The following is a 26,479-nucleotide window of genomic DNA, read 5'->3' on the forward strand; positions in this document are numbered from 1 at the left end:
TAGGTGCTGGCTCCCTGGGGCCCTGGGTGCCCGGACACCCACAAAATTATCCATGAAGCGGGTGGGCATCCACAAATTTCAGTGCCAGGGCCATGCACACCCAGAATCGTGGGGCCAGGCTGGCATTCCTGACCCTATACTATAAAAGCATTATTCAGAACAGATGTTTGGAAGGAATAAAATAAAATTCAAAACAGTTTACAAAGGTATGTTTAGTCAGAAGCCAATTAAAATTATAGTGGTACCTTGGGTTACATGCGCTTCAGGTTACATACGCTTCAGGTTACAGACTCCGCTAACCCAGAAATAGTACCTCAAGTTAAGAACTTTGCTTCAGGATGAGAACAGAAATCGCATGGCGGCAGTGTGGTGGCAGTGGGAGGCCCCATTAGCTAAAGTGGTGCTTCAGGTTAAGAACAGTTTCAGGTTAAGAACGGACCTCAGGAACGAATTAAGTACTTAACCTGAGGTACCACTGTATTTGGTTTAATTAATTCAGCAAAATTGATGAACTTGATCGAATGATGCCAGCTTTTATTTACACATTTCATGACCCCCCCCCATGCCTCTTAGCATCTTCCTAGGTAATCCCATTCCTCTCCCCCCCCCGGGGGGGGCTTTAGATAATATAACTGGGATCAGTTAGAGTGGGTTTAAAAAAAAAACGTTCCATTGTTTTGTCTTTGCTTATAGCAAGAGTTTATTTTATCTATCTTTGTTTATAACTGAAAATCAGAGATGGAAGAAAAGGAAGAGATATGCCGCAAGAGCCCCAGCTAGCAAGAGTTTTTACACCTGCCTGTGCCTACCACATCTCTTCTCTTGTACCTGACAGATTCTTTTCTGTCTAGGCCCTCTTTGAATATTAGCCTGGTGATGTGACTCTTGATGAAGAAGCAGAATGAACTCCCAGGTCAGGGAGATTAAGACTGCCATCCCAGAATGTATGGAATTTTTCAGCGAACTTGAGTCATCAAAGAAGCCCCTTTGGGCGTTTTATCATCACTTCTTCTTTAAAAAACAACAACACAAAGCCAAAAATGAATGAAGCACATATCTTTGAGAAGAAGCAAAATTAACCATTTCATGGATGACAGTTAAGGGATGTAGTCATCTCAGTACTACAGGGATGACTCTGTAAGAAAAGTCTGTTCTGTTTCTGCCTTAAATTCTATTTATTCATTGACCGAAAATAGGTGTGGGGAATCTTTGACCCCCTAGATGTTACTGGACTACAACTCCCATCATCCCTGGCCATTAGCCAAGTTTGATGGGAGTTGTAGTTCAGCAATATCTGGAGGGACAAAGGTTCCTGACTCCTGGCTTAGAGCAACTTCACTGCCATCACTTTATAGAGTTCTTTTCCTTCCTTTCCCATATGGTGCCTGCTCTAATCCACCCCATGTAAATTCTAGCATGTAGATGAAAGACCACAAAGTGATTGCAATGTGCACCCAAGCACAACAAAGAAACGGGGAAGCTTTAACTAGAACAACATATTATTTACACTGCATTATAGCCACAAAGTCAGTAAAGCAGGTATACATGTGTAAAACAATAATACAAAATTAAAATGAGTTGAATAAATATTGACAGGACGATGTTGTTGTTGCTGTTGTTGTTTAATTTTCTATACTGCCCTTCATCCAAAGATCACAGGGTGGTTTACAATATAAAAAACACAAAAATACATAGGCCTGGGAGAAGAGGAATGCTTTCACCTGATGCTTAGATATATGTAACCAGAGTTTTTTAAGTGTAGATCACATTTTTATTCTCCGTGTAATAGAATCTAACTTAAATTTGAGACTAAAATTTAGAGCCAAACATTATTGACTGTCCATTCATAGTGTAGTATTTGTAATTTGACTCTTTTATGCACAATACATCATATTTCAAGTAAATAATAATAATAATAATAATAATAATAATAATAATAATAAATATTTATACCCCGCCCATCTGGCTGGGCTTCCCCAGCCACTCTGGGTGGCTTCCAACAAAATATTAAAATACAGTAATGCATCAAACATTAAAAGCTTCCCTAAACAGCGCTACCTTCAGATGTCTTCTAAAAGTCTGGTAGTTGTTGTTCTCTTTGACATCTGCTGGGAGGGCGTTCCACAGGGCAGGTGCCGCTACTGAGAAGGCCCTCTGCCTGGTTCCCTGTAACTTGGCTTCTTGCAGTGAGGGAACCACCAGAAGGCCCTCGGCGCTGGGCCTCAGTGTCCGGGCAGAATGATGGGGGTGGAGATGCTCCTTCAGATATACTAGACTGAGGCCGTATGAGAAGAAAGAAGCATTTCTGTAATACTATAGCTCGCTTCTAACCCAGAAATGTATGTGTGGCCTAAAAGTACTATGTCCACATTTATAATTTACTTAGGAGATGAAAACATTAGCAGAATTTTAATATCACTTGTAATGTAACAGGTATTATGGTTAATATGGATGAATACAAAATATAGATTAGATTATGCAGTTGAAAATGTTCACAATAGGACTCATGGAAGGGGGAAGTCGTGAGACTCAGAGAAATCTCTGTATATGGATATGCATTTGGTATTGTTATAAACTCATTTTTGTAAAATCAAATAATTTTTTTTAAAAAAAGGACCATTCCAACTACCAGTGAAAAAGCATAGGGTGGGATTCACCTAATTCATGGTGGCATGGCTGGCCATGGAAACACTACAATGCTTTTCCTGGGTTCCCAAACTCCTATGGGCAACTCCAGGCTAGATACTTTTCAGGTCCCCTGTAAGCTAGGTACTCTGTGGTTCTAAAGCTAATGTAGATTCATATTTTCAATTTAAACTTAAACAGTTTCATAAGGGTGGATAACCTGTGACCCTCCAGATATCGCCAGACTCAAAATCTCATCATCCTCAGCCAGCATGGATGATGGGACTTTTAGTGCAACAATATCTGGAGGATCGCAGGTTGGCCATGTCTGCACTGGCGGACATCACTTCTGCCTGGTGGCACCCTTTCATGCATCCTCCCTTCCTGCTGTAGTCCTACGTATGGTACCTTACACTGTTCTATAGACTCTACCAACCCCCATGACTAGTTTTTAAAGGCCTGCCTGGTATGGGGAGTCTTGCAGTGAGAAGGGGACAGTTGGTGAAAATCAGGGGCCCTGCCTTGCACGTGTGGAAATGCTTTCACTAGTGCAAAGCCACCATTTGTTATTTAAAATATAACAGTATAGCCACACATCTAAGTAGACTATGGAAAAGCTGGAGATCCATGTTTTCCTGCAAGAGACAAAGTTTAAAAATTAAATGTTGTGCATTTCTTTCTTTTCAGATTTGTTTGCTCTGAATACCTGCAGTAGACAAGGAGAATTCCATAAGATGCTCCACTTTGATCATCTTGAGCAGCTAAAGGCCATAAAGAAGCATCAGAAAGATCAGCTTGATTCCCAGAGAATAATTCACAGCAAAGGGTCTGCAATTCCTCTTTGAAAAGAAGAAGTGCAACACCCACACTTGGTATCCTATTCTCTGTTCCTGCATTCAATATCTTCTTGTTCAGGCTGGGGCAAAGATTAGTGCATTAAAGCATCCTGGCAATTATTTACTCAACCTTCTTTCCTGGACAAGTGTTCAAAATTGTAGAGGTTTATCTTTTTTTCCCCTTAGAAGGAATCAAAGGCTAGTCCTTGCTACACCCAATCAATGAAGCACTGTCTGAACCCTTCCCAGTAAGAGTGCAGAAAGGGACAAAATGCTAGAGGCAACCTTACGGCAACCTTGTCTCCAACCTCAATCCAGCTGCGCTGGGACCAGCAAAGCAAAGCAAAATCCATACGGTTTTAAGAAGCCCAAGCCTGACTTGGTTGATGGATATGGCTGCTTGGAAGGCCTGCAAGGAAAGGAGAGAGAAAGCAGTGAAAGATGTCTCCCAGCTGGGAAGAATCGCCCAGCAGAGCCAGAAGAGCAAGAGGTGAAAGAGTCAGCAAGAAAGAGTTTCTTGCAGGAATCTTGGAAAACCAGTGGAGATATGCTACCATTCAAGGGAGATGGCAGCGGGCTGATATCAGGGGGTGGGTGCCCCACGACGAGAGACTCTCCAAGGCCAGCTTTGGACTTGCTCCAGCCTGGGTTTAGCAAAAACGGCGACCCGAGTCAAGAATGGAAAGTGGTGAAAGTGAAGCGAGTCCTTATTTCTCCTGTGGCTGAACCTAGGAAAGCAAGTAAGTGCGGCCTTACTTTTTTCTCCCAGCCCTGATTCTTGTCATGGGAAAGAAAGAAAAACACTATACGTTCCATGTGGTCACTGATGGTGCAGCCCTGTGCTCAGTTACTTGCTTATGAATCCCATAAGATTCAGTGCTGCTTCTCCTGAATCACACTGCATGTATGGTTTAGCAGCCAGTACTCACCCACTCCTGTGAGTATCGTTCAGTATTTTTCCGTCATGGTGAGGCTCTTCACCCCTGCTCTCCTTCTCATGTGGGTGTTCTTGCCACACTGCCTAGAGCAGCAAGCTAATCACTTGTGGGAGAGGGACGGGACAACCTCACTCTTTCTTGTGGGTAAGGCAAGTAGCTGCTTGTTTGGCCATTATGAGGCTGAGATGGTGATCATAACTTTCCTAGGATGCAAGATTAGCTGGAAGTAGCTTCCAGTATGACACACACAAAAGGTGCAGATCAGAGCAGCTTTTAATGTTTGTGTGGAGATGGGAATTATTTAGCCAGTACTGCACTCACCTGATTAGTGGTTGACAGAGATCAGCTCAGCTGGATCTGAGTTTCCTTTGACTTTTTATTTCTCGATTGCTTTAATGATTAATTTCTATTACATTCCGCCACCTTTTGTGCTAGGAGAATATACTGAAGGGCCTAACCAGGTACTACACCAGGTCCACAAGAACAGCAGATTTTGCCCCAGCAAAGCAACTGAAAAAGGCTTATAACATGTTAGGTGCCATTCATTATGCAGAGAGCGTGTTCTCAGGTGCATGTATATAATTTTTCTAAATGTGGTTACTGTACATTTAAAACAACTTGGGGGGGGGGGTGTTAATGTGAGCCTTGCTTCTCCAGGGTGGCAGCAGGGGAAGGCAGGGTGCCTGCAAGGGCACTGGCCCATGGGATTCTGCCACCTGAGGCAGCTGCCTCAGTCCAGGTGGGCCGGCCCTGGTTGCACATTACACCTAGCCAAGGGTGCCCATGAAAACTCTATCCTTCAGTTATTCTCTTCCATACTATGTAGGATCTCTCGCCCCAGGTTTTGATGCTAGCATGCTCTGTGCAGGGTAAAACAGCAGCATAATGTCATGGTCTAGGGGACAATATGGCTGTCTGTCTTAGAATCTCACATAATAACCGTCCATCACTATAAAGCCATATATATCTGTGGATGTTTGTCTAAAAACCTTGCTTTGGGATTCCCATGATTAGACTTGCTGAGTCTCACGGGAACCAATTAGGATTAGAATCTGACGAAACTGTGGCATCTTGAAGAGCTGCCCTTAGCTCAGAATGTGGAGATGGGTGGAGCTTTTTAGCTAATCTAGTATGGCCATTCTTATGCTATGATGCCTACCAACAAACCATTTCCAGAAATTGTTGGGTTACTTTAAGAGTCCAGGTTGGCAGACATGATGGAACTGCAGTCTATTTTCCAAAGTGAAAAACAATTGTTCCTGGATCATTTTTTAAAATGACAATTAAATAGCAGAGCTGCTACATAAACCAAAGCTATGACGTATATAGAAATTATAGTATATAGAAATTAGATGTATGTGGTGCTTTGCCCTGAAGTATAAGGTTTGCCCTGCCAACATTGTTAATGATAAACTTTAAACTGTTTCAGCTAGAGTTCTCAAAACTGGCCAGTGATTGGAGATGCTTGGACTTTAAAACTTGACTGATTAGTTTTGTAATGTTTTATAGGGACAACTTGAAAGATATAGCTTATTAGCAACAGCTTATCTGGCGCCTTTGCTGTTTTGACATTCAGCAGTCATAAAGCTAACCAGTATTATAATTGAAAGGCCTATCATACACAGGATTGTCTACAATGATTGGCATGGCTGTCTGGGATTTTAGACTAGGGTTTCTCCCAGCCTTACCTGGAGATGCCAGGGATCAAACCAGGGACCTCCTGCATGTAAACTAGATTCTCTGCTACCACTGAGCTACAGCCCTTCCTTATGTACAGCTGCCTCTTTTGTAATCTGCTTTTGCTTGGCAGGTTTCAGGAAGCCTCTGTGCACCAACCTAATCTATGAATGGGCCCTTGCTGTTGCGCAGTTGGTGATATTGGTGATAAGTGTCTTCTTGCCTCGGAGGCCATGTCTGCACTACTTGAATCTTTGGGTTTATTTATTTACTTGTTTCAACAATTTCTATACCACCTAACGCCATAGTTTCTAAGTGGTGTATAATGAAGTTACAAAAAATGTTACAAATGTTACAATGTTGTTGTTTAGTCGTTTAGTTGTGTCCGACTCTTCGTGACCCCATGGACCAGAGCATGCCAGGCACTCCTGTCTTCCACTGCCTCCCGCAGTTTGGTCAAACTCATGCTAGTAGCTTCGAGAACACTGTCCAACCATCTCGTCCTCTGTCGTCCCCTTCTCCTTGTGCCCTCCATCTTTCCCAACGTCAGGGTCTTTTTCAGGGAGTCTTCTCTTCTCATGAGGTGGCCGAAGTATTGGAGCCTCAACTTCATGATCTGTCCTTCCAGTGAGCACTCAGGGCTGATTTCCTTAAGAATTGATGCGTTTGATCTTCTTGCAGTCCTTGGGACTCTCAAGAGTCTCCTCCAGCACCATAATTCAAAAGCATCAATTCTTTGGTGATCAGCCTTCTTTATGGTCCAGCTCTCACTTCCATACATCACTAGTTACAAAGGATAAAATCAGTTAAAATTAAAAAGTCAGAAAGCCTCGCTGGCAGTAGTCTGTTCCCATCAAGTCTAGCCACAACATTTCTCACCAGCTGGAGCTTTCTGGACTAGGTGCAAGGATAAAGCATTTGCAATGATCTGGTCTTCAGCTTACTGGCGCATGAATTACTGTGGCCGGGCTCTCCAGGTTGCACTGATTTACTGTGCATTTGCCACAGATGTACCACAGAACAGAGACTCTGGAAAGGGAAGAGATAACAATGCAAAGACCAGCAGGAAAGTAGTTAATAATAATAATAATAATAATAATTAATAATAATAATAAATTTATTATTTATACCCCGCCCATCTGGCTGGGCTTCCCCAGCCACTCTGGGCGGCTTCCAACAAAATATTAAAATACTGTAATACATCAACCATTAAAAGCTTCCCTAAACAGGGCTGCCTTCAGATGTCTTCTAAAAGTCTGGTATTTGTTGTTTTCTTTGACATCCGGTGGGAGGGCTTTCCACAGGGAGGGCAGCACTACCGTGAAGGCCCTCTGCCTGGTTCCCTGTAACTTGGCTTCTCACAGTGGGGGAACTGCCAGAAGGCCCTCGGCGCTGGACCTCAGTGTCCAGGTAGAACAATGGGGGTGGAGACGCTCCTTCAGATATACTGGACCGAGGCCTTGGATGAGAGGAGAGTCTGGTGGACAGTGCAAGTGGGGAGAAAGGGAAAGATCCAGGGGTAGAAAAGACATCAAGGTAACCTTCCCCCACCTGGAGTACTGCAGAGGTTTTGGACTACAACTTCCATCAGCCCCAGACACCACAGCTGGCTGGAGCTGATGGGAGTCATAGTGATGGATCTTAAGGTTCTAGTAAAAAAAGGAGGGGGATAGTAGACAAACTGAACATGAACTGAAGGTGCCACCTGCATTATATTAGAAAGATGTTAGGAAGTTCACAGTTGATCTTTGACTTGGAGAAGGCTGGTATAGGAAGGCAAAGACAGATGCATTTAAACGTATTTGGTTTCAGAATTCACTCAAAAAAGGATTCTTGAAATATATCCCCCAAACGGCTGGGGAAAGCTACAATTTCATGCACATTAAAATATCCCAGTACCAGAGATGTCTGCAGATGGGACATTTCTACATTTCTGCCTCAGAATAAGGCGCATGTGGGCTCCCAAAGATTGAGTTACTGCCACAATAGTGTGAACTCTGCAATTTGGTACACAGGTGGACTTAAACAGCATAGTTCTGCATGGAAGCCCCTTGTGTCAGCAGAGCTTGCAGTATCAGATATGACCCTTTGCCCCTTATCCTCCAAAAACATGGGGCATGAACGTTACCTCTCAGTAGAGGCCCGCACAGTGCAAATCATTCCTCACCTGGGATTCCTCCTCCCTTCTGTTCATTCATTCAGAGAGGATGGAGAACATATAAATAGAAATATAGAGGGTCACATTGCCTTGGTAACCTGTTGGGGACATTGGAGCCAACTCCTAGGGGCTGAGATCCCTTTGCCCCCCATAAAATATTTGAGGGGGCTGCCCCCCGAAGTTGATGGGCATTGTGCATGCACCACTTCTTGTGGTCGATTATGCGGGGGTGGGGTGGGTTACTGGCCCTCCTCCCAATATTTTATTCAAGTTGGCATCCCTAATAGGGGGCTGCATGCCTATAGCGGGCAGAGCCCCCCTCCCCCACTTTTCCCTCCCACCTTGTCACCTGCATGCAACTGAGGCCGAGGGCCATTTTCAGCTGCCCTCCGGTCCCCTCCTCCTGGGATCAGCTTCGGATCGAGGAGGGGCGTGCCTGGATTTCCAGTAGCCGCCCGGAGGACCGAGCGGAGGAGCGACTGTTTTGATCTCTGCGCTTGCACAACGCCTAAGCTGCGTTTGCTACTATTAGGTACGACTCCTATTCACCTTTTAGGGAACTGACAAGTTGTTTTTTTTTTTTTAAATAGGCAAGGGGGCGGATAATGCTGCAGGAAACCAAAAGGGCTATATATCTGATGGGGAGAAATTTGTGTGATGAGTTAAAAAGAAAAGGAAAAAAGAAAGAAGTGCGCGTGGCGATCGGGGGTGGGAAGGAGCGAGCGAGCGTTGAAATAAATAAATAAAAACCGAGAGCACCTCGGCAGGCACTAAGCTTGCAAGTCCCAGTGAGTCAGCCGGGCTGAGGCCAGCGCACTCCCTCCGGCTCTCTGGCTGCCGCCGCTGCACACGCAGCCAGAGCGTGTGGGGCAAAGTCAAGTCCCCGGCTGGCCCATCCTTGCTCGCCGTGGGGAGTCCGAGAAGGGGTTTGGGGTGGCGGCGGCTCTCCACCCCTTTTCCCTTTTGACAGACACGGCCAGTTGCTGCGAAAAGCCGGGTCACCCGATCTCCCTTTCGGAGGAGCCCAGGGAGCCGCTGCTGCCGCCAGCAGACAAACAAACACAGAGCTGCTGTGCAAAAAAAACCCCGGCAGCGGGAGAGAGAGGCTGGCGGAGGAGGCGCCTGGAGGAGAGCGAGGAGCCGGGCGAGCGGCAAAGCGGGGAGTCGCGGGGTCCGGAGCGGAGGTAAGAGGCGGGGGCGTGGAAGGTGGAGGGGCTGCGGGGGAGCGGCGGGCAGAAAGGAAAGTGAAAGCTGCGCCTGCTCTCCTCGCCTCCAGCCGGATGGGCTCTCATGCGGAGCAGCGGGCGAGCTAAAAGGAGGGCCGGATGGGTGGCTACTAGCCGCTGGGCTGGGAGTTGAGGGGCGTGCCAAGGCGACCTGCCCCACGAGGCCCCAGGTAAAACCTCTCTCTCCCCCACAAGCGAAACCTCCTGGGATCCCCACCCGGTGCGCTTGTTTGGTTGCGCTACTTGTTGCTCGCGGAGGGCGAGTCGAGGGGCGGCTGATGTCACTTCTTTGGCCGGCTTGCGGTGTTGGCGTCTCCTCGCTCGCTCGCAAGTCCCTCGGAGTCCAGCGATTGCCGCCCAACTTCCCAGCTGTTGCCGGAGAGGGATCCGATCGCCTCCTGCTGCGACCTCAGCAAACTCTTGGGGGTTGTTTTCCCTCGGGAAGAGCTGCCACGCGCGTCTGGGCACATATTGGGTGGTGATGGTGCTTTTGGATAAGTCTAAGGACAGCCGCTCTTGGAGGGGAAGCGTCCCTTAAGGGTCTTCCCCATCCGTAATGGTATAAGGCATCGATCAGTATATAAACACTCGCAGGATGAAGGACCTGCTGGGTGACTGAGGTTGCTGCTGCTTTTCCCTCTGCTTCTTTCCCAACGTTTGCACTTTCTGTGGGTTGAGGGGGTTTACTGCATGTCCACATTCCCCCCCCCCATGCATTGATTTGGAGAATCCGATTCCCCATACAGGGCAACGATGATGCCCACAGCCTTGCTGGTGTCACCGGTAGCTGGCATGGCAGACTAGAGGAATTGCAATGGTCAGCAGCAGCAGGTGTTGGGAATGCCATTTGGGAGGGATGGAGGGAAAAGGCCCTTTCCCAGTACCTCTATTCCAGGTAGTGCCTTGGGGATTTGCACTAACAGAGAGTGCACTGGGAGCTCCCATGATGTAGGGATGACCTCATTCCAAAGGCACGTGGGTCTCTTTGGCTGCTTGGGCTGAAAATGCAGTGAGGTCCTTCTTTTTCTCAATTCGGATTGAGGCTGGTTTTGGGAGGAAATGCATCAAAATGCACTATTTCATAAGAAACGGCAGGAGAGACATGGACTGTGGCTAATGTTGTGTGGTGGGAGAGCGCTGGATGGGAGTGTAGACACAGCCTTTAATTATATATTTGGCCTCTAGCCTCTGCAGACCTTCTTCATGTGGTGGTCTAAAAGGAATGGTTTGACTTTCAAATTTGTGGATTGTGGTGCCTGAAAGCAGAGGCGGGAGGAGAACAATGAAGGGAATCCTGTGGGATGTGATGGAGCTGAACATCTTCCATATTTTGGTCATCAGGTCTTGCATCATGTTATTCACTCTCCACTCTCAGCTCAGCCTCTCGTTCAGGGTTAGTTTTTCCCTTCCATCTATTATCACCTTGAAACCCAACAGGCAGAAAGAAGGGAGTATAAATAGAAATTATAAGTCAGTAAAAATAATCTGCCAACCGGAGAGCACTTCTGGGGGATGAGTCCATTCACAGCCATGTCGTCCTTTGCTCAGAGCCTGGGTTTTTGGGCATTGCAGCCAAAGCTTTCTATGCATCAGGAATTCAGATCCACCATGCATATTTTTAGACTACTTAAGCTACCTGTCACTTTACTCATTTATTTATTGCATACGTATATCCCCCCACCTTTCCTCCAAGGAGTTCAAGGTGATATAGATGGCTTTCCCTTTCTCCATTATATCTTCACAACAGTTGGGGAGGGTTGGTGACTCGCCCAAGGTGAGCATCATGGTTGGTCCTAGTTTATCCCTCTAGTCACCGCACTAAAAATACCCAAGGAGAAGAATACTTCTGAGCCACCTCTATGGTGTCTCTTTCCCTGTGTCTAGCCAACAACTCTCCTGCTAATGCTAAATCAGATGAAACTTCTTGAGAGATGTGGGCCAGAAGCCACAGAAAGTTTAGTTGCTGTAGCTGTCCCTCCCACTAGGCTGCCACACAACGCTGGGCAAGTCACCTTGCTTTTCTATTTGCCAGTAATTTTCAAACTTTCTACATTTAAAAAGAACCGTTTAAGAATGGACTTTCTTTCTGAGATGAGAAAACCCCAAATGTCTGCACAGGGGACCCCTCTGTGTTAGAGAAGAGTCTGGCGCATGCTGGAAGGAGCACTGAACATGCCACTGGGTGTCATCAATGTTATTTTTTTTTGCCTTGATTCAAAATTGTATCCTCCACATCACTTAGGCCAATCTGCATGAAGCCCTGCATGCACTCAGAACATATTTTAGAATGTACCCTGTAGTGTTTCTGCAATTGTGAAATACAGTAAAGATTGCCATTGGTCAACTTGGCCTCCTTAGGAATGTAGGGACATGAGAAAATGCCTTAAACTAAGTCAGACAAATGGCTCCATCTAACTCAGAATAGTCTACATTGACTGGCAATGGGTGTCCTGGATTTCGGGCCCTGGGTCAATCTCAGTCCTAACTGGCAGTGCCAGGAACTGAACCCGGGAACATCTGCATTCAAGGCAGATGCTCTGCCACTGCGCTGTGGGCCTTCTCATTGAGGAATCTCTCATAAGCAACCAAGGACTCTCCTGAACACAGTTTAGAAACCACTACTTTGTTCTATAGTAAAAAAAAATTCAACTTCCTTTTTCTGAGGAATTTTTATAATTCTCAAAATTGCCTGAACAATCAAATGTCTCACCCAAGCTTCAACCTGCACTGTCCAGTCAGGTCTTGAGTGATAGGAATTTAGAAGATAGCTTTCTAGAATTTGGAAGCTGGGAGGATGTTTGTGCAAAGGATTTTGTGAGTGCTCAGTCTCATCCCTGAGCAATGAGCAGGTTGAACACTCATACTTACAGCTACAAAGAGTACCTGTGGATGTTTATGACACAATAAATGTGCTAGTCATTAGTCTTTAAGGTGCCACTGGATTCTATGGTTCTGGAGCGGATATTTTGCTACAGTATCTCCCGAAGTGTGAGCCCAGCAGCTTTCTTCCTTGAGCGAAGTAGTAAATGCTGCACCCACAAGTCAAGATACATGGTACCCAAGGCCACGCAAGTTATTTTGCCACCCGAGGCAGAAAAATCAGGAAACATATCCTTTCCATGTCAGTAATGTGTCAATAATAGCTAGCACTGAATAGCTAGCAATTTGCTGCCCTTTCACGAATGATCCCCCAAATCAACTGCCTAAGCTGACTGTCTCACTTTGCTCAATGGTGGGGCCAGCTCAGCTTGACTTCAGCAATTCAACCAAAGTAGAGTATGCCACACAGGCAAGACCACAGTGGAAGCAGTGGTGAGTCTGTTGCTGATTTGAATTACATCCAACAAGTCCCCTAGTAGAGCAAAGAATTGGCAGGTGTAATGCATGATTTACAAAAATGAGAACTAGACAGAAATTGATGGAGGATTTTTTTTTTTTTTTTTTGGCAAAACTAGGATGATTCTTGGTGGGTACAGGTTTCAGCTTTTTGAGCAGTTTCAAATGCTGATGAGTTCAGTTTTCTAGAATTCTCAAGTCATTGGGATCTGGCATTCCTTTAAACTCATATTCAGACATCACAAAATTAGCCCAGGGCTACACTCTCAGTAACTACAGATCTGCTATGGCACTGGAAAAATGCTGAGTGACTATTCAGGGCAAAAGGGTCACCCTGTGATTGCAAAGGAGTCATCATGAAGTCAGTCTAGAATACCGGTGTATTGCGCAAATGATAGTTGTCTTCGGCTGGTTTTGTGGTGGTGCCACGTGTGAGCTTCAGTGCCATGCATAGACTGGACTGGATCTTCCTTGGGAAACAAATGCCATCTCCCACATGGTGCCCAGGAGATCTGAGCATAGTTGTCAGTGATGATCTATACCCTTTCAGATTCCTTGCTCATCATCTATGGTTTGTGTTGCTGTATGTCAAATGGACTCTTTTTGTTGATCCTCTCACTTGGCCTCAGGCCAGGCACAATCCACTGGCAAATTTTCTTTTATCTCAGATTGCAGTTATGGGTTCACTAAAGTGTGTATTTTCATCACAAGTAAAGAGTCCCGGCTGACAGGGTCTGTGAATGGTTTTTATCCATGTGCTGTTTCTTCAATGGCGGAGATGGTACGAACCAATCCCCGGGAGGACTTCAGTGTTGCACTATTATGATCCTTACATCAAAGCAAACATTCCTGATTGCCAGATGGAACAATCTCCCTTCTCCTCATCCGCCCCCCATGCACTGTTCTGGGGGGTTCTCCTGACACCCCCCACCCTGAGCTGATTTGGATAAGAAGAGAGGGAGAAGCCCTGTTGTGCTAGCAGGATTCATTGTGCTGGCTCCCACTAGCACAACTGTTTAGTTGAGTCCTGCCCCAGCTTCCAATATGCCGTGTTGGGGAAAATTTGCTTTCAGAGATAATAGCTCCACAGCTTCCATGGCTTCTTGGATATTCCACAAGGGATTAGGCAACTGTCCTTTAGAGAGCTTTCAAGTAGAGCAACATTCCATAAGAACATTGAATAACAGTAGCTTTTTGATGAGAGAAGCTATGGAAGTTTATGACTTCCTTGGAACTCTTTATTTGGAACAGAATGCTCTGGGAGGAAGTTTTTTGTGGTTTTGCAGATTCTTAGGAAATGACAAACTTAAGTTCAACCTTTGCCAGATAGGTATCTGTATCACCAGGCTGTTTCCAACGGACGATACCATCTTCTGATCTCATGGTCTAGTGAAGTCATCCGTTCTACTCCTTTAAGAATGGTCAGATGAGAGCAAGTCACACTTCTTCGGCTCTGACTCTCGTTGTTTACTGTTCACGGCATGCCATTAAAAATAGGTTCAAAATCACAGGTTGTAGTGGTATTGCCTAGTGCTGGGAGGTTGAATAACCTTAGGACATCGCTTGTGTTTTAGTGTAATCTGCAGAAGTTCACATCCATTGTTACTGTTAACTTTTTAATATGCTTACAATATATATTTCAAATAATCTCCAAACGGATCTGCCCAATTTTGGGCAGCCGCCATCCTTTACTTGGAATGTGATAGCTACCAGCAATATCTAGAGAACATTTGTTTTTTGAGGTTCTTCTGTACTAGTTATAAGAGTGAGGCATTATATTTCATCTGTACATCAGCCAGGGTTGCCAGGCTGCAAGGTGGTGAACCTACCTTTCGCTGTTGATAAAGGTATGTTTTCTAGCAGATGCAATGGTAGACATTGCAGCTGCTATGCTGCTAACTGCTCTAGGATAAAGATGAGCGCTACTCATTTGAGCAGATGGGACAGTATGGCAAGGGATGCCACCAAGAAGTAGCAAAGCGGAAAGGGCAGGGGTAGCAATTACTTCCACTCTATTAACATTGCTTAGTAGCTCTCATATATCAGCTACATCCAGATATTGCAGAGAGAGAGAGAGAGAGAGAGAGAAGAAGAAGAAGAAGAAGAAGAAGAAGAAGAAGAAGAAGAAGAAGGAAGGGCAACATTTTCCTTTCCTGGTCATACAGGGCACTGTTTATTTCTACCTTTGGCCATTTATGTTCGTGTGTGTAGGCCTTGGGTCATTGCTGAGCTGCTGGCAGGTGTGGCAGTACTTACACCTGCTAAGGCTCACCTTAAAAGAAGCAGTTCTTTGCCCCCACCGTTCTGTCTCCCACACTGCCACAGGAAGAGCATGGCAATGCAAGGACTACTTTTGAGAGCTTTACACAATGATACAAGTTCTCTGAATACCTTCTCCATCACAAGTCAATGCACATCAAGGGAAACATCTTTCCACCAGGGTCAATGAGTGTGCAACATCCTCAGAGGAATCAGGGTTCCTGTTTCACTTGGACCAGATGGATCTGCAAGCCCTGTGTTATGCAGAGCTTTGATGTGTGGGAGCAAAAGTCTGAAATTTCATAGGCGGACAAGCAAATGCGTATGTTGCCTTACATGGGGGATGGGGGGGGGGGATATCCCACACAGCTGTTGCTAAGGCAAAGAGCCAGTCAGTTGTCTTGCCAAGAAACCTGTCTTTATTTCAAAAACTTGAAGTATTTGAAGGAAAATGCAGTGTTTTCCTTCTCTGGTTATATATAGGATGCTGCATTATGTATTTAAATTATTTATCTTATATCACTACATGGGATGAATATATGTGTGTTTGTGCACATGCACACACGTGCACACACACATGCATATACACACACACACTCACTAGGTCTTGGGGTCATTTCTTGTAGGCCTGCCACTGCCTATGAAACAAAGAAAGGAAGAAAGTCTCACCTGCAAAGGGATTGCTCAGCTGACTCAATCCACCCCTGTCTGGCTCATTTTTCCTCACCACTGAAGTTGACAAACCCTACCATAAGCTCATTCAGCCACACTGGATAACATTCCTAACATAATAGACCTAGCCTGAACAAAGCCGTAACTCACACCAGATACAGTCATGTTGCTACCGGAATGGAATCCAGACAATAATCTTGCCTGGCATTGTCTGGTGGTGAGTACCTTTTACCAAAGGCTCAGTAGAAAATATTGTTAGAACAAGGGGGAGACAATAACCCTGCCAGCTCCACCTCATTTTCTTTTAACCCTCACAATAGCCTGGAATGAAAACAAGGAGGCCAGAATCCAGCAGGAAGAAGAAGTGTTCTTTGACCTGTGGACTTCAGCTCTTTGCTTGATGATGGGCCCAGTATATTAAGCGAGAATGTGTCTTTCTCCTCCTTCTGAACATGTGGATCCATCTGGATGGTGCTAAATTTCCTTGAGTCCATCAGACAGTGCCTCTTCATTCTTTAATCTCGGATTTCTGGGAGTAGCTGGGGAGCTTAAAACAGGGTTTTCAAAATGCGTTTTTTGAAATGATATACTTTATTTTGATTCCATGTAGCTCATGAGTTATTTTTAGGTTTGTAGATCCTCTGGGCATCTGAGCAGTTCGTTCTCTTGCTATGTGAAAGAGGGTAAAAAGCTTTGATGAGAAATATATAGCCAACCGCTTTGAACTATCTGGTACCTCTCATTGTCTGTTTCTAGCTAGCTATTCAAATCCCTCAAAGAATAAAAAAGAACAAATAAAACACTTACAGCAACAAAGCAGATAAAAACTGCAGCCAATATTTTGTTTTTGAGTTAGTTGATAAACGTTAAAGCTGGAGGACTTCTTTTAAAAATAAATCTTGTGACTGTTTAACAATTGTCTTTGGGATTGATGATGGTGCAGTAATGTATCTAATAACTGGGTGAAATTCTAATTGCCTTTAGTTTTTTAGGAGCTGGGTCAGTTTTAGATATTTTACCAGGTGAGGAAATAATTGACTGAGAGAGATCTAATTACCAACCATTTTCATGTTCCTGTTGGTCATTCGAGGCTGCAATCCTATGCTTCCATGGATGCAAATCCCCATTTCCAAGTTAGCATCTTTAGGATCAGGCTGTGCAAGTGTTAGCCCAATATGCAGCCGTTCAGCCCCCCTAAATCATTTTACTCTAGAGGGTGAGATCCAATGTAGTGTGAATGGGTGTCTGCTCATGCAACAGTGCTTCTCCTTCCTGCCCTACCCCCAACCTGCATTGCAGGGGGGTTGGATTAGATGGCTCTTAGGGTCCCTTCTAGCTCTATGAGTCTATGATTCCATGACCCCTGCACATGCCCCAAATCTGCTGTGGATGGTTGAGAGACATTCTGGAGCTGGTTCTGGGGAGTCGGGGGGAGAAGGTAATCTTGAAGTCCTTTGCAGAAGCAGATTTCCATTGTGCAAGCAGGCTCCCACATTGGATCTAACCCATGGTTGGTTTCCTTTTTTTGAAAAACTTTCACTATACACACACTCACTGCAATTCTTCTAACATTCTTGCAGCAATCACATTGCTGTTATAGTAGTATTATATGAATAACATAGTGCTAACGGAATCAGTTGTTCCCTGAAAAAGTTATTGGCTGTACAAATCAGAGGAGAACTCCAAAAACAAAACTTGAGTTATGCATGAAGTAATATGAAGTAGACCTTCCAAAGGCAGCAAATTCCAGATGGGGCATTTTACCACTCCTAACTCTGTATGTGTAATGATTGTATTACTATGAATCACCCTGGACTCAATTTCTGATCAAGGGCCTTATGCAAATACTTTGAGCAACCCCTCCCAGTGGTATTAAAGGGATAAAGAGAGGTGGACTTCCCCCTTTTGAGTACAAAAATATGTCAGGCTGGCACTAGAGCATTGCTGCAGCTGGCCAAGTCCACGGGTTGTTTTTGGTGGGCACAGTAGATAATATAGGATAAGCAGCTCTGAGTTCAGAAGTGCTATAAGTTTGCTGTTCTGTCTGCACTGTCAGAGGCAGTGTTCCTTTATATATGAGTTACTGAGAACTGGAATCATGGTATCATATAATTTTGGAACTGACCCTGAGGATCATCTAGTTATTAGGCTTTGGGGAATAGGATCCCCCTACGGTGGCAGCAAAGAAGCAGAGAAAAAAGAAGAGTTCTTGCCAATTACTTTATTCAATAATTACAGTGAGAGACAAAGGAATGCGGTCCCTCTCTCTATCATGGTGTTGCTCCAAGTAAAGTCCCACCCCCGTATGTCTCCCCTATTAGATGTCACTCCTGCGCCCACTAATCTGAGCTTTCTGCTTCTGAACTCTTTGTTCTAATACCCTCAATGCCCGCCTGGTTCTGGGAGGGGAGGGGGGTCAAGAATGCTTTCCAAGGACACTAAGTCTGTCAGCTGTCCCTCCCCTGGTGCTTCTTCTTCTTCCTGCTGTTCCTCTCCCAATATTTCCCAGCTTCTGCCCTCTGCAGCCTCTGAACTATGCCCTTCTGCAAACCACTGTTCTAAATCTATACTATCCTCCTGTTCTCAGGAAGGTTCAGCAGAAGGGGGGTGACCCCCACCATTCCTCCTCAGTCCAGCCCTTGACACTAGTCCAACCCAAGTGTTGTTGCAGTCAGGTCCTGCTCGCATGCTTCGCATTGGGACTTTGAGAAGAGGATGCTGGACTAGACGGGCCTTCAGTCTGGTCAAGCAAGTCACTTCTTACATTCTTAATTCAGGAGGTCAAGTGTAATGATTTTTTTACATTCCTTCCCATCCTAGAATTTTTTTTATTTTCACCAACACTCTCTCTTATCTTTGGCACTCAGCTTCTGAAGAAAGGAGTGGAAGTCCTTGCCACATAACGGATTGACTTTGACAGCATGGAAAGAAAATGTGAAGCTTTGAGTTTCAGGGATGTTACTGGAAGTCATGACCATGACATTTAGAAATCCAGGGAGCTTGTCAAGTGACAAATGCGCAGGAAGAAATTCCAGTGGCTCTCAAGCAGCTCTGGGCCTGTCAGCATTTTTACTGAATGCTCTCTCAACGTACCGCCAGAGAGGCTGTGCAGGCAACTAATTTCCCCCTTGTTTTTCAACTTACACTTTTTAATCCACAATGGGTTGCATTGGCTTATATATTTAAAAGTATCAGGTGGATTTGATAGGGTGGCTCGACACACTTGTGACCAGTTTGTTGAGCGGAGCAGGCGGTTTCAGACTCACTCAGTATGGATGCATGTTAAATCACAGACAGTGCAACCCTAAGCATATTTACTTAGAAGTGAAGCCCACCATCTTCAGCCATTACAATTTTCGATCCATTGAAGGGGCACAGGTGTCAGAAAGCACACAGGCATTGGAGGCAATGTACCATCCCTCTGCCATTATGTTCCAATTCTCTGATCAAGCATAGTGCATGCCCAGCTTAAGCGTGGATAAAATAGTAGTCTCCGAGAACAAGGCTGGAGCAGGGCAGGGAGAATTAAAGTTTGGAGGTGGGGGGAATGAGATTGGGTTGTTTGTGTGGATTTGGCCACCACTGTAGAAAAGTAAACAGCAGCAAAGCACTTTGGGTAAGTCTGCAGCAGCTTATTTTGGCATGATTTACCAACAGAAATAGCATGAAGACCTTGAGAGTTCTGCCACAGTCTGTTTACTGACGCTGATTATTGTTCCACTTTCAGGTCTCTTGGTGCATTATTCAGAAGGTACTAACCTTTTTGCGGTTAGTGTGGACAAATACGCTGTGATGTCAACCCCTTCCCCTCCCAATCCTGGCAATTGTCCAGCCGGTCTGTTCCATTATTCCCCTTATCTCTTTCATTCTCTCTTTTACTTTCTTTTGTTGATTTTATGCTTAGCCACTCTTTTTTCAGGGTACTGAGAGGCAGTACTTTCCTGACTCTGCGTAACCCTGGCTGCTAAACAATCCTATAGCAAACTCTCAGGGTGCTCCCCCTTTCCATGCCATATCACTGACTTTAACTTGATAACTAAGGCTCCAATCCTAACTCCAATAACCTGGGAGTAAGCCTCCTTCAGTTCAGTAGAATATATATCTGAGTTAACATGGTTAGGGCTGTAAGGCTCTCCTTTTAGAAACAGGTTGACTCTACTCTTGCCATAAAACTCTAGAGTGCACTAAATTTTAGTGACTAAAACATTCCCGTGTCTACCTTGATCCTATGCATTTTCTTCTCTGAAGTTATTTCTGTTGTGCTCAGTTGCGGTGCTCCAGTGAGTAAATATGGACAGGATTGCAGCCTTAAACGGATCTAGCAGTTATCCCCTCCCACAGGCAACCTGGGAACTGTAGGTGCAAAAGAGGATAGGGAAAATCTGTTTAAGAAGATAGAGAAAACCCTCAACACTACTGATAAACTATGATTCCAAGGATTCTTTCAGAGCAGGAGTTGCAAACCCTTAGCCCATGGGTTATATATAGCCCTCCAAGAGGTTTTGGGTGCCCCCCCCCCATTTCAGTGACAAGTTAAATATTGATTGATTGATTGATTGACTGATTGATTGATGCATACATGCATGCATTCATAAAAACCAAACCACTCACCACCTTTCCATTTAGGGGAATTTAGGATGAGGGAAGAGGAACTTTGAAAAAAATAATATTAATTAGGAAAATCAGTTAAACTAAATACCTTTTTAAAAAAGTAAAATAAAATAACCAGTCGGAAATAAGGAAAGGAATGGCCTCACTTTGGATAGATAGCAGCAGCATAAATGCATTAAATAAAAGAAGTTTTAAAAAGTAAAAGAATATGCAAATAGAATGAGTTTGGGAGGATTAAGGAAGGGAATGGACTGGCTTTGGGTGGAAAGAATTTAACATGAGTTTGGGATTAATAAAGGGAAGGGATCGTTAATGCGATGAATGTCGGGAAGGGGATGAAGGGGAGAGAGTTAACATATTCTGTGTATTCAGCATTTAATTGAAAATGAATTTAGACGGTATTAATTTTTCCACTCTGGCCACACCCATTTGGCTCCCTCTGCTTTAGTCTGTGTCATGGCTGTACCTCTACCCTCAGTCAGACTTGCTACTGGCAAAAGGCAATCTCTGGGATGTTCATTGCCCCTGACACTTTTCTTTCACAAGTGCCCACAGCTCTGAGAAAGCCAAGGTGGAAGGTCACAAGCACTTTTGGGTTTACTGCAGCCATATTCTACAGACTGGCAATGTTTGTGATGCCTCCAACAAAGGAAGTCAACATTTATACAATGTCTTGTGAAGCTTACAAATATTCCATCTAGGTCTGAAATCCTTCGCCTCATTTTCTACCTTCAGTGGCAACAGAGCAGAGCCATTTCCCACCTTTCTGCATGGTGACCTTCAAAGTAGCCTTATTGAAAATCTGTGTCACTCCTCTTCACCCTCAATAAGAAACTTAACAGTAGTGTGTGTGTGTGGCATTATGCACTGTGGGAAAATACAACTTGCTTCTCCATTAGGAGGTTTCACATAATAGATGGCACACATAAACGTAATATCAGCAGTCCAAATCACTATAGCAATTTGGCCGTAAATGCCTGTCATTTCTGCATTGTATTTTAAATCATGTGTGGAGGTTTAGCCTTCATACAATATAGGCTTATTTTTAAGGGGACACAAGTATTTTGAATAGTTGATGCAAAACGAGCCTTTATTTTGCTTCCCTCAGTCTGAAATGAACATTAAATGGACGGAGACTCTCTTCTTATGGCTTCTTCCCCTATTTTCATTTAGTCTTTTATAGGTGTATTGCCCACTGTGCAATAAACTGGCCCATTGGACTGCTTCATAAGGCCAACAGGAGGTGGTCAAATGGGACCTACTTTTTAAAAACAAAAAAACCCACAAGCAGTATCTTTCTCACATCCTTGTTGGAACAGATTGCCTTTCCTATCCCCTTTGCTCTCTTGAGCCCTTCAGATTTGTCAGCATTTCATAGATTTGTAGAAATCAAATGACTTGTTTCTTAGGCAGGGGCGAGGCACTTCACTCTATCACAGGCTATGTCCCTGGAATATGAAATCAGATTCAGACCCAGAACTGGATTTTGTCCCTTGAAAAGCAGTTCTGTTGAGCTTGATACAGGAAATTCTAGCTGCTACATCTTTTTGCACCTGAGTGCACAGGGCCAAGGAGCCTCTTCATATTCTCATCCTGCCTCCCCTTGCTTCTGCCTGCCCTCTTATTTGCCCTCTGGAATTCACCTCAAGTCCCAACGGAAGCAGGGAGAGGGGCAGTTTGAATGATGGGGACTGTAGTTATGAACTCAGCAGACTGGAGAATTTGTAGCTGCTTCCATGCCTGAAGATATCAGCACAATTTAAAATGTGATGTAAGCAGCATCCATATCTATCCCAGAGGAAAGAATGTGCCAACTGGTCTGTGTTAGTAGCACAAGCGTATTGTATAGCAAGCAGCATTCTCTCACAAAATCGAGTATATTTTTGGTAATAATCTGCACAAGAGACTCCCCTGCCCTCAAGAGGGATGATATTTTAAAAAAATTAGAGTAATGGAGTGACAATCAGGACAGCTGGCAACCCTGCTGGCAAGTCCAGCTCAGCGTGAGAGTGGATTAAATGACATCTTAGGCCTCTGTTGACAACTATTTTTTTAATGAGAGACTTATTTGGAAATGGAAAGGGGATGAAGGGCCAATAGCAGCAGCTCCACCCTCTGATTTACATCCATATAAGCTGAAACAGAAAACATAAAGAGAGCCTGTTGCCTTTCTCATAGCAGCCCACCAAACGGCTATGGGACCTGAGTGCCACACCATGAGATCTAATGCTTTTTTCCTAGAAAAATAGGTGCTGGTACTCACCATGAAGTTGTTATAGTAAGTGCCACACTTTTTAACCAAGAGAGAGAGAGAGGTGCCGGGACTGCGTACCCCTGAGTAAAAAACACTGACAAGACCTAAGAGCAGTGGGCAAAAGTTCTGTTGTTTTCTCCTTTCCTACGTGAACACAGGCAGATCTCTGATTTTACTATGCATCTTTCAGAAAAAGAACTCTTCCTTGCTACAGACACTTTAGCAAGCACCTCCCCTGCGCCTAAGCTGCTCATTCGCACTTGATGGACTCATGTTTGGGAGTTACCTGCTAATAGGAGAATTCTAGCAAGGCATCTGTTCACACTGTTGTTGAGCCCTTCACCTGTTTCCCGGAGCTGTGGAAACTCCGCCATCCCTCTCTGCATTTGGAAATGTCTGCTGCATGGGCTGGGCACCACCATATTACGAATTTCCACACTTTGCCCACAGGCAAGCATAACCTGTGCTCCAGCTCTTTCAGTGAATACCTGAGGTTCACAATAAGATGAGTGCCGTGATGCTGTTGACACGAGGGAGGAGGTTCGAGGTTCGCTTGCTAGCAAGCGTCTCCCAGACGACCTGAGGGCATAAAAGGGACGGACTGGGCTTGAGGCCGGGTAGGAGGCCCGTCAGCTGTATTTCTTAGCTTATCTGGCCTTAAGATTTGATGACAGAATGCAGAGTTGAAGTTAAAAAATACACCCTGTGAGAGTACCAGAGAGTCCTACAGCACAAGTAACAGCAGCAGTGTGTGATCGGAGAGGGTGTCTGAGCAGCAGTGGTGCTCTCCTGACTGTTTCTTCCAGTTTTTCATTTTCCCATTCTTCAGTTCATCTCTCTACATTTCCACACCAGTCTGCATTTAAAAAACCCAACAACCAACCTCCTGAAAGTTCCTTAGCAGTTTAGTGCAAATTTCTCCTAATATATACATTTTTGTATAGAATTTTCCCTGATTACACATTTTGGCAAAACAATTTCCCCACGTATAATGCAGTGTGTGTGTGTATTTACGCAGTAGGAGAATATATACAGTAGGAGAAAGTGTGCATAAAAATGCATATACAGGTGTGTGTGTGTACCAAACACACACACACATGTATATGCATTTTTATGCACACTTTCTCCTACTATATGCACTTTTGGGTACATTACTTGGCGGGAACACCACACTGCAAAATTTGGAGAAGGGCAAATTTCAAAAAATGGCTGTGTTTCGGTTTGTGTAATGTTTCAGAAAGGGTGGATTTGGTAGGTTCACCTTTAAATGGGAAATGAATCCATTTTCTCTGCTATTCCTAGATGGAGTGGAATGAGGCAGTGGTGAGGTCAGAGTTGGCAGGGGTGGCCTTGCCACCACCTACTCTGCTTCGTCTTTGTCTCAGTGAATGCCAGGAAGGCAGCACTGTTCCTCTAGCCACGCCACTGCTGCAAAGAAAAAGACCCAAATAACGTTATTATAATTCTTTTCCTGGGCCAGTGGAATTGCGGGTCTGGGCATTGTGCTCCGCAGTCCACAACCCACAGACAAATAAAGGACCACATAGGCTGGTTTGAATCGAAACAGGCCACAACCTTATTGAATACAAATGAAAGAGGTTTGGCTTGGGCATGGGGCAATCAAAATACTTCTGGCCCGCCACCGGAAGTGACACGTAGGTCAGTCCTAAGACTTACCGTATTTTTAGCCCTATAGGATGCACCGGCCCATAGGATGCACCTAGTTTTTTGGGGGGGAAATAAAGTAAAAAAAAAAAATTATTTCCCCCCAGGCGTGGGGCTGGGGCGGGGGAAACCCGAGCTTCCCCCGACCCCAGCACCCAGAACAGGCAGCTCTCCGCAAGCCGCGAGAGCCCTGGGAGCTCTCCGCAAGCCATGGGAGCGCCGGGCTCCCACGACTTGCGGAGAGCTGCACTAAGCTTGAAGCCTGGGCACGCTGAGCTCAGCGCGCCCAGGCTTCAGCATGCAGGCAACTCTCTGCAAGCTGTGGGAGCCCGGCGCCAGGGTCCCATGGCTTGCGGAGAGCTGCACGAAGCCTGGAGAGTGAGAGGGGTCGGTGCGCACTGACCCCTCTCGCTCTCCAGGCTTCAGCGAAAGCCACACACATTTCCCCTTTATTTTTGAAGGGGAAAAAGTGCGTCCTATAGGGTGAAAAATACGGTACATCAAACAGGGAACCCAACAAGGGAAAAGCAGGTAGGGCCCCAGGTGAAGGCTGCTTAAATGGCCAGGGAGCAGACCTGAGGGAAGCCTTCCTGCTCCATCGACTCCGCCCCCCAGCCCAACCCATGTCCTAGCCTGCATCCCTATTTGCCATTCTGGGATGCAGGCAAGGATCCGGCTTCTGATAGGTGGTGCGGGCTTATGCTCATGCCCCCTATCCAAACAGGGCTCCAATGAAATGATTCCCTCATCGGGGCCACAGAGAAGCGTCTGCCATCCCGCAACGCCTCCTCACCAGAAAGGGACTTATAATACTGTCTCAGTCAGCTTTGTCTTGCATACTGAAGCACACTTGGGAACCAGAAGTAATTTTCCTGTAAAAGAGACTATTGCCCATTGGAATTAGAAGTTATATTTCACCTGTAGGAATTTGAAAAAGTCTGGTGTGTGTGTGTGTTTTTAATGGATGTTTTAGCATTTACTAATGCTTTTACGGAAGGTTGTACTTATATTTGTACAATGCAGGTATTCCTTGGAAATAATTTGGGTTTATTTGTGGCACAGACTGTAATACTGAATAAGCCAAATTCTGAGGATCCACGCTTCTTCTCTGTCAACTGATTATATGTTGCACTGTGGCTGTGATGCATGTGAGCCCCTTTTCTTTTTTAATCAGAAATATCTGCATTAAAATAAAAAATCCAGAAGTGAATGGGGCTCACACACCATTCCTTTTCCCTCTCTGTTTCTGAACACCTGGATTTTTATTTATTTATTTTACACTTCCTTGATTCTGGGCTAAGCCTGAAGAGGTGAGAGAAGGTGAGAGAAACCTAAAGCCTCCAAGATGCTCCCAACCTGTCAGAGATAGCAAGCGAGGGATTAAGAGCTCATTCGCTGGGGCAGTAAGTCAGGCAAATGGAGTAGGATGTGAAAAGCAGATGGGAGAATCCTGCAAGACAGGTCACTGGGGCAAAAGAGACCTTAATGAAGCGTAACAATGAAGAATAAAATTACATTGGGGTCATTTGGAATGCTCTGCCTGTAGCAGGCAGAAGACCAGTTAGCGACTCCTGAGGGGAAGTGGGGTCTGTGAGGCGGGGAACCCCTCTCCTCTTCTATATGGGATAGGAATGTTAAGACAAGTTAAAATGCCACATTCCATTTCAGACTCTGAGGGAAAAGGGAAAAGTGGATGAGCAAGTGAAGAGCACTTTGTTGAGCTTGGCTGTTGACAGGACACAAATTCTTGAAAAATAAGAGCCTGATAAGGGTAGTAAAGAGATATGTAATTATATAAAGCCACAAAACCAAACAGTAATATTATAACAAGTTAAAAGCAAAAAGAAATTAGAAAAAAACATAAATAGACCATTGTGGTGGGTATGTACTCTTAACTGCCGGCATAGGCTTGATGGAACAGAAGAGTTTTCAGCGGGCATTTAAAAGTTGGCACAAAGGACGCCCACTGATTCTCTAGTGGCAGGGTGTTCCATTAGGTACATAGTTTTGGGAATGTTTCTATATAACGGTGACAAAAGTGACAATGCTTGTGTCCCGGATGTGTTTCAACAGGCATGTGTTCAATGTAGAATCAGCCGAAATGGAGCCAGGTAGGTTTCTGAGGCTGGCAAATGACCTGACCAAGCTATAATTCTGTATTTAATAGTGGTGTCCTTCAAACCCGCTCTGAAGGGCCCTCTTGGGACACCGTGGTGCAGTGG

General features: G+C 45.0%; 1 protein-coding gene across 5 annotated transcripts in view; it reads left to right on the forward strand.

The window, feature by feature from the left end:
- Positions 1-26,479, forward strand: part of SYNPO (synaptopodin) — an 86,144-nt gene that overhangs the window by 21,408 nt on the left and 38,257 nt on the right. The window contains exons 2-3 of one of the 5 annotated variants that reach the window (XM_080991348.1): positions 3,313-3,497; positions 3,648-4,201. In XM_080991348.1, coding sequence (XP_080847474.1) covers positions 3,733-4,201 — 469 coding nt within the window. In that variant the 5' untranslated portion in view covers positions 3,313-3,497; positions 3,648-3,732. Of the gene's footprint in view, positions 1-3,312; positions 4,202-8,776; positions 9,419-26,479 lie in introns of those variants that run through there. The other 4 variants (XM_080991349.1, XM_080991350.1, XM_080991347.1 and 1 more) reach the window with 4 other exon arrangements.

The sequence above is a fragment of the Podarcis pityusensis genome (genome assembly GCF_964106645.2).
Source record: "Podarcis pityusensis genome assembly, chromosome: 2".
Lineage (NCBI taxonomy): Eukaryota > Metazoa > Chordata > Lepidosauria > Squamata > Lacertidae > Podarcis > Podarcis pityusensis.